The 13,449-nt window shown below is 41.3% G+C and overlaps 1 protein-coding gene across 1 annotated transcript in view; it reads left to right on the top strand.

Annotated features, from left to right (window-relative positions):
- The window catches only part of TMEM132D (transmembrane protein 132D), a 228,451-nt gene that overhangs the window by 140,065 nt on the left and 74,937 nt on the right, over nt 1-13,449 (top strand). The window contains exon 4 of the mRNA XM_027733166.2: nt 606-789. Within this exon, the coding sequence (XP_027588967.1) occupies nt 606-789 (184 nt within the window). The remainder of the gene's footprint in view (nt 1-605; nt 790-13,449) is intronic.

The raw sequence follows: 13,449 nt of genomic DNA, 5'->3' as shown, positions 1-13,449 counted from the left end.
TCAATTATCTATAATTCCTGGTTTCTCAAAGGACAAAAGGAGCTTCACACAGACATTCACAGCAAGGTAGCAGTACAGCCAAAAATTAATTCCAAGTTTTCCAGTCCCCTGCTCCCTGCTGCCCTTGTTCATGGACCCCATCCCGAGCTTTGACCTTTCTTCCATGCCTCTCTCTTTAAAAAGCAGAAAATACTTTTGATGCAGTGGTTTCCTGTTTCAAGGAGTGATTCCCTTTAGATTTGTTCAGGTGCTGCTTTACCAGGGAGGAAATACAAAGTGCTTGTTAAAGGGAGAGCCTTGGAGTCAGTTTAGGCTGGAGTTTTAGCCTTTGCTTTGCCTTGAATTGGTTCTGTTTCTCCACCTGTAAAATGGAGCAGTGCATAGTGATCCGTGTCACAGAGTGTTACTAAGCCACTTGAATTTGTGGGAAATACCCTGAAATCTTAAGACAAGTGGAAATGATTAATTCATTATTAAATCCATCATCCCACTAAATCCTCTCTTCGAAGGAGCCTTAATCCAATGTTTTATTAATATAAAAGCAATTATATTGCCGGCTTATCAGTTATGTGAATGGAACATTTCTTTTCCTCTCTTTCTTGCAGTGCTGATGGTCCTTCCTCTGAAATCATGCAGATTGATTTTGAGATTGAAGACTTAACTGACCCACCTGAGACTCAGCTCATCACGTGGCAGGTAGAATATCCAGGAGACACAACATCCGATCTCGGAATCTCCAAGATCTATGTAAGCCAGAAGGATCTGGTAGGAGTTCTCCCCCTGGCTATGGTAAGAAGTTGTTTGGCATTCTGCAAGTTTTTCCATGTTGCTTTCCAGCTCTGGTGTCTGCCAGATGCAAAAGGGGAGGGAGGGACAGAAAGTTTCAGCGCCTCGAGAAGCAGATTCTGACTTTGGAAGTTTGCTTTGTTCGGTGGTGAAACCACCTGAGGGGAGGCCACAGCTTCCCGTGGAGGGCTGAGTCATGTTCCTTCACTGATACACCAGCTTGCTGGAGGCAGAAGCTGAGTTCATGGCATTCCCTGTGCTCAGGGCTGGCTCTGGATGCAGGCAGTGGTGTGCTTGGACACTCAGTGCAATGTGCTTCGTGTCTGACTTGAATCACGAGTACTCCCACACCTGGTCTGCACTTCCTGAATGACAGTTTTCCCAGTTTCTGAATTCTGACTCCATATCCACTGATATGAGAGAAGGAAAAAAAAATGAATAGCATGATTTCTGAGTAATTTTAATTACCTGGGGAACACAAAACACAGTGGTTAGCCAACTGTCTGTTCTACATAAATGCCTTCAAAGAGTTTGCCCCATGGTGCAAACTACAGGGCTTGAAAAACACCCGTCCTTTAGCCTTGTTCTTACCTAAAAAAACTGTTAGATACCCAAATTCCAAGTACAAACAGAAATTCTGTGCATTTTTTCTTCTCTCTCCCTTTCTTCATCAAGGATGGGGTATACTTGTCTAAGGTCTAGCTGTGCCCCATTTTTGTTCTTGGACAGTCTGTTAGAAAAATATTAACTTATTATTTAGAGCCGAAAGAAAAAAAATCAATCTCAGAGCATTTAAAAAAATGTAACCTGGATGTTTGTCTAGTGATAGCCCGTTAATTCAGGTCTGAGATAGGACCCTGATGTGCAGGGTTAGGACTGTAGAGATGATCTGATCTACATAATCTGAGATGTTGGGGGTTTTTATTCACTCCATACTTAATCGAGAAGACAAAAGATTTTTTTTTTCTAGTGGTTCCAATGGTGGCAGAGAAGCAGAGTTCTTCTCATACATGCCCATGATTGCTTTATTATCAAGTGATATATTGGCAAAAAATAGCTCCTAAGAACAAAAATAGATTTCTCCTGGCAGTTATTACAAATCAGCTCACTCTCTTAATTTCCATTAAAGATGAAAAAAAGCCCATTTTCCAGAAGCACAAAATTCTGTGCTCAAAGGTCTCATGAAGTCTATAAAGTTATAAAGGAGGTGGCTTTTTGCAAGGCAACAGGTGTTGGGATAATGGGTAAGAGAGAAAGCAAAGATAAATGTCAGGGAGTTACTGACACAGACTGGGAATAGTTTTAACCTTCTTTGCATTAACTGGAGTGTCAGGGAAGAAACTCTGGGGTATCACAAATCTCCAAATCTTTGTGGTCCTTTCCTTTGTTCTTAGGAAATGATGATTCAGGTGCAAACCTTTCAAGATGTCTAACTTAGATTAGTTTGGTACTTCAGTTTTCCCCGTGGTCTTTGCAAAGCCAGCTCGTAATTTGCAAATAGAAATTAAAATCAAACATTCTCCTCTTCCATTTGGAAAGAACCACAGTGAAAATAAAGCATTATATTATTTCTCTGGTTTTGGAGACTGGGGGTAATTTGGGTTGGTTTTTTTACTGGTCATCTTAGAAGAACGTGTAATTTCATGTTTGGAAGGACCAAACAGAAATGCTCTTGGATATTTCAGTTATAGGTTAATCTTTAGAAAGAACAATTTTAATGCTTTCATATTAGGCAGAGCTTTGGTTTTTTTAATAGACTTGCACATGCCATCTCTGCACCATCTTTGTATTCCATAGTCTTTCCTGCTTGCTGTTATTATGGATTTTTAAATTGCAAAGCAGAAGATTGGTCAATTTAGAGATTCCTGTTTGTTAGGTTTTTTAATTTACAAAATGCTGCAATGAAAAGACATACATATATATATATATATTGGCATAGGGACACACTGGCAATGCCTACCTTCTGCTGAAGTTATTAGGACACTTGCTGCACTCACCTTACCTTTCTCCAATGCATTTCTTTTATTCTTATGGCATATTAGCATTCCAGCTTTTGAGAACCCTGCAGGGTCCTACACCAGTAAGGGCAGTACAAGTCACACAGGGTGAGATGTTGGTCCCAGAGCTGATAATTCATTATTAGAGTAGTATGTTAACTTCACTTTGAAAAACCACATGCAGGATGCTCAGTGTCTGTTCAGAAATTTCTTGAAAAGGTTGCAGGTTCCTGACATTCAGCTTTTGATGAATTGTTGTCCACAGATGTCTTTTAAATCTCTAGATCAGCAAGGTAATGCTGGAGTCAGCCTGGCTCACACAAGGGTGCTCACCCTGATATTCCAGGCATTCCTGGGTTTAAGGATATGGATGTGGACCAAGTGTTTCAGGTGGGACACGTGAAGCTGCTGAAGGAGCTGGGCAGTTGGATGATGAGCATCCTTGGGTATAAAAAGCCTGTGAATCTGGATAGCTTTCCTGAAAAACTCCCCAGCCCTTAGAGGTGACCTGATCTGAATACCAGCTGTAATGGAGTGCCCTGTGTGATCTGCACAGTGAGGGAACAGCAGGAAATGTTTGCCTTCCAGAGCAGGAATCCTTGAGTGCTGCACAGTCATGGTAGTGGCTGAGTGAGCCCTGGATTACCTCATACTGATCATTATATTAATGCTTTGGAGTTGGTAATTCAGCTTTCTTGCTGCCCAGAGAATCTCAAACTTGCTGGCAGGCAGGACAACTTGCCTGGCACCAGGACAGGAAGGTTCCACCTGACCAGGGACCAGCAGGACAAGGGTCCCTTCAGTCTTTATCAAACTCAGCTCTAATCTAGGGCTTGTTGAGCCCAATATGCCTGTTTTTCCTTTTTACTGAGTACTTTGGGACAGCCTTTCAGTATACTTATAATCTAGTCAGCATCAAACTGAAAAATAACCTTGTTACTTGAGAACTGAAATGGAGAGGAAAAAAAAGACGGGATTTGAGACTTGATTAATGGTCCGGTGGTGAGGTTGCAGTCTGCTTGGCACAGACAAGAGCTCCAAAGACAACCTTCCATCCCTCCCAGCCCTTATTTTAGCAGGAAAAGGTGCATGGTGAGCAGTGAATTACCGACCTGTATCAGCTTCCATTGTCTCTCTGGTTTTGGCCCATTATTTATTATCCTCAAGCAGTGCAACATCGGCCTCCGAGACATTCAAGTGAGGGTTGAGGCAGAGAGAGGTTTAAATCAAATGCAGAAAAAAACCTCTGAGAAGAGACTCCTGATTTATGACAGGCTTAAAGAGAGTCAGTGACCGAAGCCCAGCTCATTACTTTGCAACAAACAGGTTGCAGTGAAGGCAAAGAATTATTCCCTCTCCTCTGACCCTGTCGAGGAGCCCCAACGTGACGAGCTGTCCCTACACTCAGCTCTGCTCCTGCACAGCAAAAACTGCTGTGGTGCAGATCAAACTGACCTATTTTTAAGCTGCAGATGGAGGTGGTTTAAACAAACTTGGGTGAGCTGCTGGGTGAGCCCAATATCCTTCATCTCATGGAGGTCAGTGACCTCCAGGAAAGGATAGTGTTGGAGCAAAATAACCTTTGAAACCAGTTCAACCACTTTTGCAATGTCACCACAGCTGATACTGTATGAAACAGAAATGGAATATTTATTTTACAAGGTCAGGTTTATAAACTAGCTGTAAAGAGTAAACATCTTTATTTGTTCAACAGAAATATTTTATAATTCACAGCATGTAACAATCTTCATATTTAAGATGATATTTTGTTAAAAGGCCTGTTTTGGTATGTCCTGGCAGTTATCAAAGCAAGGTTGGATCTAAACCCATTCTTCTCTTACAGATGAATGTGCTTTTGTCCTCAAACCCACCAGAGACATTTTGGCTTGTGGGAAGCCATATTTATGGCAGTCATATTAAATAAATTGTATCCAAAACCTAAGCACCAATTTAACATTATACCTTTTAGATAATTTATTGTTTCAGCTTGCTCCTGATGTTCTTTATAAAAATTTAACAGATATGCCGACAGGAAGTAAACTGTTCTACCTACCATCAGCATAAGAAGCTGTATAAATAGACCAGATAAATAAATAAAATCAATTGCTGCAGCAAAGAGGCTATCTATTATATAGGAAGCTTTTCTGTATTAAAATTATTTCTAATAATTACAGGGATCAGCTGTCATGACAATGCCAGTCACTGCTGGATTATAAAAACACTTACAGTATTAATGCCTTTATAAATATATGTATCTAAACCATTTAATTTTCAGCTGGTGCTGTTTATGTTCTGTTAGAGACTGGATGTGTCGCTCAGAATTAGCTACCAGAGTTCTCAGTGCTGCACAAACACACACTAAGTTATAGCCTCACCCTGAAGAACTCTGAAACCAAGCAGAGGAGACTAGTGATAAAAAACTACAGAAAATATTGGTCCCTTCCTACAGAAGAGGGATGGACAGTGTGCTGAAGTTGCTCCTGAAGTCACCAGACTGTTTTCTCTTGGGCCAATGGATCTGATTTTGGCTGTGGCTGGCCTGGGTTCCCCTGCAGGATCCCGAACCCACTGTCCTACTTAACTTCAACGAGTGAATGTTTCTAAAGAATTCCAGTGACAGCTTTATGAAAAAAAAAGAAAAAAAAAGATGTCTGGAGAGTAGATAAAAGCTTTTACCTTCCTAATTCATAGCTTTTAAATTGCAATTACGGTATTCAGCAGGTTTTCAAATATTTAATTAAAATGTTACCCAATTCTGAAAAGGAGCCTTTTTAAATCAAAATGATTAGTGAATCACAGATGAAATCTACTTATAAGAAATGGAGAAACCTCTGGATCATTTTGATATTGCCAGCAACCATTTTCTTTTCAGAATTATATCCTATTGCTTCCTGAAATTAGATAGGTCAAGGTCTTAGAATTTTCTATTACAAAACAGACTTGCCATTCTCCCAGTAACATGTCTCAGCACCTACCAGTTCTGATTTTGATTCACCTTTCTTGAAAGCAGATATCAAAGGTGAAAACCAGATACTAGATAATTTCTCTTGCAAGAGAAATTCAACAGAAATTAGACACTTGTTGTCTAAGTGTTTATGCCCTGGGAATGTTTTTCTCCATCTCAAATGATACATGCAAGGGTTTAGTTCTAGTTATTGGGGTTTTTTTCCCTAATTGGTCAGGGATGTTCTGTACGATGACATACATTTATCCTGAGATTCAATATTATATCCAGACCTTTCTACTGCTCCATTGTTTCAGGCTGAAGATCTCTTACCTGATGGTTGAAATTCTTACTGTCAGTCCCCATGATTAAACTTTTCACTGTGTGTGAATGCATTTAATTCTGTTTCTTTTTCCTGAATCTTTGATTTTATCTGGTCCTTCTGCTCTAGTAGTTCAGACTTCTGTACTGACAATGCCTCCCAAATTGATACCATTAGCAAATTTTAGTGTTAGTCTGTTCCAGGGTCATTATTGACAGCAATTGAAAACAAACAAATAAACAAAACCAACCTGTCCCTGGGTTATTTCTGGGATATTGTGTCAGTCTAATTCTGGAATATTGCTGTATCAGTTCAGAGGAACAGATTGTCTCACTGAGTGTGGGTCTCACAGCTTTGCCTGGATCCAGAAACCTGCTCTCTGGATTAGTTCTCTGTGTTCAGGCAACTTCCACTGGAAGGACTTTGTATTCCCAAACTCGTTAATCAATCTTTATGCAGTTCATGAGTCAGATGAGATTCTGTTTCACATCCTGATAACTGCAGTGAGCCTGTACAGCTGACAGAAGAAAATGTTTAATCGAGTTAACACATAAGAATCTTTTATGCTTCAGAAACTAATTGAATTACAGGTATCTGAAGCTACAAGATGTTTTTCCCATATGTAGATGTCCATCATTTATGCATCTTCAGAGCCTGTGGTATTGGCACCTCTGTGTACCTCAGTGATGGGCCAGGCAGCTGAGTAGTCCCCTGGGGTGTGACAGTTCTGATATTCCCATGTCTGTGTTCAAGAAGTGAACATACTCAGTTGCAACATTTGGGGTTCATTTTCCAATTAGAATTGTCTGCAAAAATGCCTTGGTTTGGTCTTCAACTTCCTGTTATTATTGCTGTCACACAAAACATTGGCCTTCCTCTGGCAATCTCCTATTGTCCCCCCACCAACACAGTGACAGATGTGTGAGTCACGAGCACACAGCATTTGGTTTGTCTACAGAGAATGAAATGAGGAAATAATACAAGCACTTGGCAATCGAGCACGTCTTATCTCCAGAATCCAACAAATGCCATACTCTTTGGATTTTTTTTTCCTTCCAGAATTAATGACGACCCTGGGGTCCTTAACATTTGAAATAACAAGCAATAGCTCTTCCCCTGCACAATTAGACATCCCATTGACGTGTGGGGCATGCAGTGAAAGAGGAACTGTGCTCATTGCAACATCACACAGACGTTTTGCTGCTTAAATTCCCGAGCAGTGAAAACCAGCAGACGGGTCTTTCCCTTTAATCCAGTTCTTTTGCTGCCAGAAGTTACTACAGGCTGGCGGAAAAGGGTCTTGATGATGTTGTTGTTGGAGACAGGAGGTTAGAAATGTCGGGTTTGTCTCTGGAGTTGCTGGCTGTAATCACCTGTAACAATAGAAACCAACAGTCACCCAGTTTTTGCCTGAGTGGGGCAGTGAGTAATGAGGGCTGGGACTGGCTGCAGGCAGAGCTGCTGACAGCCACACAATTTGATGGGGAACATTGGAAATTGGGTTCCCTGGAGAGGCAGGAACAAACACGGGGATATTTTTCTCGCGAATTAACGCCCGAGAAAAATGGCTTTGCATAACCACTGCTGTTCTTTCTTAAGTGTGAGTTACATATGTTTTTCCTGATTAGACACGTGCAGTTGAACCGGGTTTGAAACAAGGCCAATCCTTCACCCTGACAGTCTGTTGGTGTTGCTCTGAAGCTGCATGTTGGTAAAAAACATAGAAGGGCCAGGAAAACGTGGCAGATCTGAATTTAGAGCAGGTTTCACCGAAACTTATCCCTGCTTTATGTCAATGGATATGAGGTTTGGAAGTCCTGGCCTGTTTTCACACGGCTGTAAAACCATTGGTATGCAAAATGTTGTGCGTTTAAACCAGAAATAATTTGGTGGTGAATCGAATTTCAGAATGATGGTCTCCTAATTATTTTATAATTTGATAATTTCTGTGCAGCCAGTCTCAGCCAGCCGAAAGGGACCTCATTTTCAGTAGACAAGTGCTTTGAATGATTTTCAAGTCACGATGTCTTAAGATGCCTCACTCTTAGTGCCAGAATGAGCAGTATCCACTGAAAATATTGTACCACCTATTTTGGATTGCTTTTCCTGCACCTTTCTATCTTTATGCTAATCAGGCTCAATCGATATTAAAGAAATTTCAAAAGGGTTTTTTGGTTGAAAAAAAGCCAAACAAGGGATGGTGTTGGCTTGCTTTTATCGAAATACAGTCAGATTGGGTTTATAGAAAACAAATTACTGCCTTCTGTTCCTCTTTTGTTTCGTGTCTTGTTTCACTCACAGGATTTCATAACACAACACTGCCATACAGTCCAGTAGCAAATATTGCAAAATGGTCTTTAATGCTGACTGCTAAGTTGTTTTCTCTGAAATACAAAAGGTTGCAGAAAGTTTTCTCCCATGCTCAGATATGGCACATCAGGGTCCAGAATTTACCTTGATTTAAGACCATTCCTTCAAATAGATGTTAACTGAGGTGTCATTGTACCCCCCTCCTCTTGGTGGGAACCTTTCTAAAGAGTTGTCAGAGCCCCAGAGCAGGTGAGGTCAAAGGCAGCTCCAGTTGTTAATTGGTCCCACGTCCTGTTCAGAGAGATGGTTGCTCTGGGCTTGTTCCACTTGAGATTTGTACACCTCCAAAGATGGAGATCCACAATCTCTCTGGGAAAACTGTCTCAGCATTTGATCATCTTCATGGTAAAATTTTTTCCTACGTGTCTGAACGGAATTTCCTATGTTCTAACTCTTGTCCTGCTCCTCTCGTTCTGTTGCCATAGAAGCCTGGACCAGTCTGGCTTCATCTTCCCTGTGTCCTCTGACCTGGTAGTTGTAGAAAGCAATAAGTTCTGCCATTTCCATCTCTTCTGAAGGCTGAGCAGGCCCAGCTCTCTCTGCTCCAGCCCTGGCCAGCTCAGCCTGGTGGCCCTGCTCTGGCCTGGCACCAGTGCATCGATATCCTTGGCTTCAGCTGCGGTCTCTGCTGGCTTCCCACCTCTTAATTGATGTGGTTATGAAAAGATTTTTCCCTTTTGGCATAATGAAGGGGATGCTGCCTTAATTGGTTCCCTTCAGATTAGTGATTTGAATAAAACACTGCTGAAAAAGAAGCAGAGTATTTCTCCCTGCTGAACCAGATCATCACCACTGTGGTGCTGCTGGAGCAGAGCAGGCAGGTATCACTCTTTTCAGCTTCCTGACATTATTTTTAGATGTGTTTTGTGATTTTTGAGGTACCATTTGGGGGTCAGGGGGCTTCCTTTTTTTTCTTTCTTTTTTCTTTTTTTTAATTTCTTCTGAGTATTTAAGCTTTCGAAATTATTTATTTACGAGCCATGAAAATCTCCCCAAAATGGATTTTAACAAGTGTGTAATTGGATAATTTGACAACTGGTAAGCTGAAGCCCCAGAGATCAGGAATTACACTTCACCGCAGAATAGTCGTTCTTCATGTAGAATTAATTAGATTTCCTCTAGATTACAAGTAGTAAGAAGAGTAGTCAATTAAGAGAATTATTCTCTGACTTTTCCATCCTTCTTTTAATTGCCAGCCACTGGTATTAGGAATTCCTTTTCCTGTGTGAGATGTCCTCAGAGGCAGGATACCAGAAAGAGGATGAGGGACAAGGGATTAAACCCAGGATTGAGAAGAACTGACCCCAGGCTTTGTGTGCAGCTTTGACTCACCTTCTGAGGGACTGCTTATCCATTGAGCCCAAGAGCTGCTGGGTCCACGGGAGGTTCTGAGCAGTTGAGGGTAATGTTTGGCAGCAGCATTGCTAAGTCAAGCACACCTACTCCTCCCCCCAGCCCACTCCCAGCTGGGGTAGCACAAATGCCTGTGGAGCTGCTGCAGAGCTGGGCTGAGGACCTGAGCTGGGCTGAAAATAACCATTCTTTTGGGGTTTTTGGGTCATTCGGAACCCACCTTGGTTCCCCAGTGAACTTCATCACCTGCCCATACAAAAGGACCAGTGGCACGACCGGGGAGGTGTTAAAATAGTGTTGGCAGAAGCCACCTGAGGCAGGATGGCTCTGGCAGGGACAGCTTTGGGAGCAAAGAGTGGCAATGGCCTAAAAGATCTGGAGGGAGCTTAAAGCTTTGTCATGCATGGACATGGACAGGGCACGGACAACAGAACAGGGTGGGAATTGGCTTTGCATGAGAGGCCCAGGGCATAAGCAGTGGAGGGGTTTCCTTGGTGGTTTTGAGTTGCCGTAGGGCCACGGTAACTAAATTTGACTATCTGGATTTGTGTGCAGGGTGTTTCAGATCCTGGAAGCAAATGTTCAAGGAGATCTTTGGTCTCGTGCCTCCTTTCTCCTCTCTTTCCCTCTGGCTGTCAGATGGCTTTCTGTGTGGGACAGCAAGCAGCACAGGAGGGCTTGCAGGGGGGAAGAGTTTTGTTTAGACAGGAAGGGAGAAAGCAGAGCAGACAACTGTGATTCAGATGGATGTCTGAGTCATATATCATTCCTCCTGAGGCTCCTCCTCATATCAGGCACCTTACACTGTGCCTGGGGAGGAATTTAGTCCGTGGACTGTGCAGAGGTATATTTTTAGGTGGTACTAAGTGTTGTCAGGAGGAGCAGCACGAACACAGGGCCTCCAGAAGAGTGGTCCTGCTCACCTTGGAAAAAGGACAGTAGAGACTTGCCTGAAGGTAGATGACATGGACCCAAATCACCCAGAATTAGGATCTCAGAATTTAATGTTTACTGAATGCAGAGAAGAAAAAAAAAAGTCTGTAAGAGAACATTCGTTTCATTTTTATTGTGACCTTCGAAGGAGCGATGAGGAAAAAGTAAAATAGGAAATCTGTGTAGCTGAGATTTCGGAGTACCTAATGTTGTTTTATAATCACTGATGTCATTTGCAATTGTGAGGAGACTGAAAAAACCCCAACAACATCAAAATGTGAAAAGTGTTCATTTAAAAAAGCTTGACATTTAAAGAGATTAAATTATAGGCATGTAAGAAATGTAAATGTGAAATAAAAAAAAAAACCAACTGGTTTTTTTTTTTTTTCATACCACTTACTAGTAGCTCTATCATAAAATAACAGAATCACTACCCTGAAGTGGAATTCAGCAAAATTACTACCCTGGAGATACAGTAGTTATAGTTCAAAGTGACTTTTTTTCTGCAATGCTAAACTTCTATTTCCTAAACTGACCAGCTCCAAACGGAGTGAAAGTATTTAAACCACTCTATACATTCCACGAAAATCAGTCCTCACAATTTGAAAATAGGTTGCAGGACTTTCAAAGGTTCCAACCAACAGTAAAAACCAATAGTTGTTAACATACATAGAAAAGTAGTGCAGTTGCATGAAGAACAGCAATTCACTACAGTGCTAAGACTTTTCATTGTAATACATACTAAAAATTCCGAATTCTGCTTGTAATATTTGTGAGGCAAATTATCTTTGAATTTAAAAATAATTCTCCCTGTTTCACTGGAATAAAGGTGTGTTGTTTTCACATATGTATTTTCTCTTTGATCTGATAAAACTGTCAAAAAGTAGAGTTAAGTTTCCTTGTCATAACTGGGTACAAACTATGTATAGAGCTCTTTGCTGATAAGGTGATAACAGGAACCACTAAAAAAAGTAAAAAGCTTAGACATGAGGGGAAAAACAAAGCATTTCAACATTTAAAACAGAGAGGAAAAAACCTGAACATATGTAAAAATATGTAAAAGTATACATCTAATTTTGTCATCAAGAGGACCAGAAAAGAACAGATCTGTATTGCAGCTGGCAGCCAAGAAAACCAAAGCTCTCCTACTCTGAGGACTTGTTTGAGCAGATGCAGTAAAAGCCAGTGTCAAGTTTTATAGTTCATGGATGTGTTCTGTGGTCTGTTAGATGTTTTATTAATTTCTTATTGTAAAAAACTTAAATTTTTTAAACTTATCTTTCTAAAGGAGTTCTCAGCTTTCTGTCTGCCCCAACCCCCCTTGGCTTCTATAGCATGAGTGGAAGGTCTTAAGGAGGAAGAAAAAGCACAGTTCCAGTTATCTTCATTTCTAATGGACCTTTTCCATATTAAACTGCAAAGATGCACATAAAGAAGGAGAAAGTGTATTATTGGTGTTTAGCCAGAACATAGATGGACTATTCTGTGAGTCTGAAGATTGTTCCTTTCCTTACTTCTGTCTTCCTTTCCATGTGTCTCCACAACCTTATTAAATAACATGCTTTCTGTGGCAGAGGCTGCTTTAAATATATTATTCATGTACAGTGTCCATAACAGCATGGCTCTGGTTTCACTTGGATGTGCTGGGTTACAATATAATGCTAAGAATTATATATGAGCAGGCTGGAGTAATGGAGATTGTCTGCCTGCTCAGTTTTGCAAGGGGGCTTGAAGAAGCAATTTAGGACACTGTAATTATGGGACCTGGGGAAGAGAACGTGGTGCTGGGACCTGGAGCAACAAACTTATATGTGGAGTGGGGAAAAAAAAGCCAAACCCTTCAGTTCTTGAAAACAGCTCAGCTTTTTCTCACTGCCTGGCATGGAGAAGTGGCAATATCCAGCCTGATAATTTTTCTGTGATTTGCTTTTGTGAAGCTCTGACGGGTCTTATCCTGGTCCCCACAGGGCTGCCCTGTGTTGGCTGCTGCTGTCTGTGCTGTGGGAGGTGAACCTAACATGATCAGTGGTCAGGCAGGAATTGCACCTTTTTAATTTCAGGAAAAAGAACTGCCAAGTTAGCCTGGGTTTGTGACATTTCTATTAAAAGCACAGTAAGATATGAAAGGAGAAAGGGTTTCCAGGTGGACAAAGTGATTCTTCTTCCAGTAGAAACTCAGCCCAATTACCGGAGGCAGAGGGAAGCAGTGGTTCTGCAGCACAGATCAAAATGCCCATTTCAGGCATCCCAGCAGCTGAGAAAGAGGTTGAGTCTTATAGAAACTGAAGTTTCATCAATGTTTGGAACTGTAAATCATAAAGAACTGGGCTAGTAACTGGGAAAGATTGAGAATATTTTCCTTTCACGTCCATGAATCCCAATAATCCAGATTAACAATCTAGGAGGAAGCATCATCCAGGATCTTTTAGGAGATTGAGAAGGCAGATTTCACTGCCTTGTACACGTCTCTAAGGGTTTCTCATAGTCCAGAAGACTTCAAACATTGAGGTAAGAGGATATGGTTTTCTGTTTCTCTTGATAGAATTGCCCAGGGACATCAGTGAAGAGCACAATATGTGGAGAAGCTCGGAAAATTCTAGAGTAAGGGAAGAACTGAAATTGTTTTTCTTGCATTTGCCATTTATCAGGGGCACTGAGGTTTCTCTCTGGAGCTCTCTCACCTTTCCCTGCCCTTTTACAAGCAGAGTCTGAATAAAAACAGAAGCCAGTGCTCTTCTGGAGAC

The sequence above is a fragment of the Pipra filicauda genome, unplaced genomic scaffold (assembly GCF_003945595.2).
Source record: "Pipra filicauda isolate LSUMZ 115617 unplaced genomic scaffold, ASM394559v2 scaffold14_size4853619_pilon, whole genome shotgun sequence".
NCBI classification, from domain to species: Eukaryota; Metazoa; Chordata; class Aves; order Passeriformes; family Pipridae; genus Pipra; species Pipra filicauda.
This window is presented reverse-complemented; position numbering and strand designations above follow the sequence as displayed.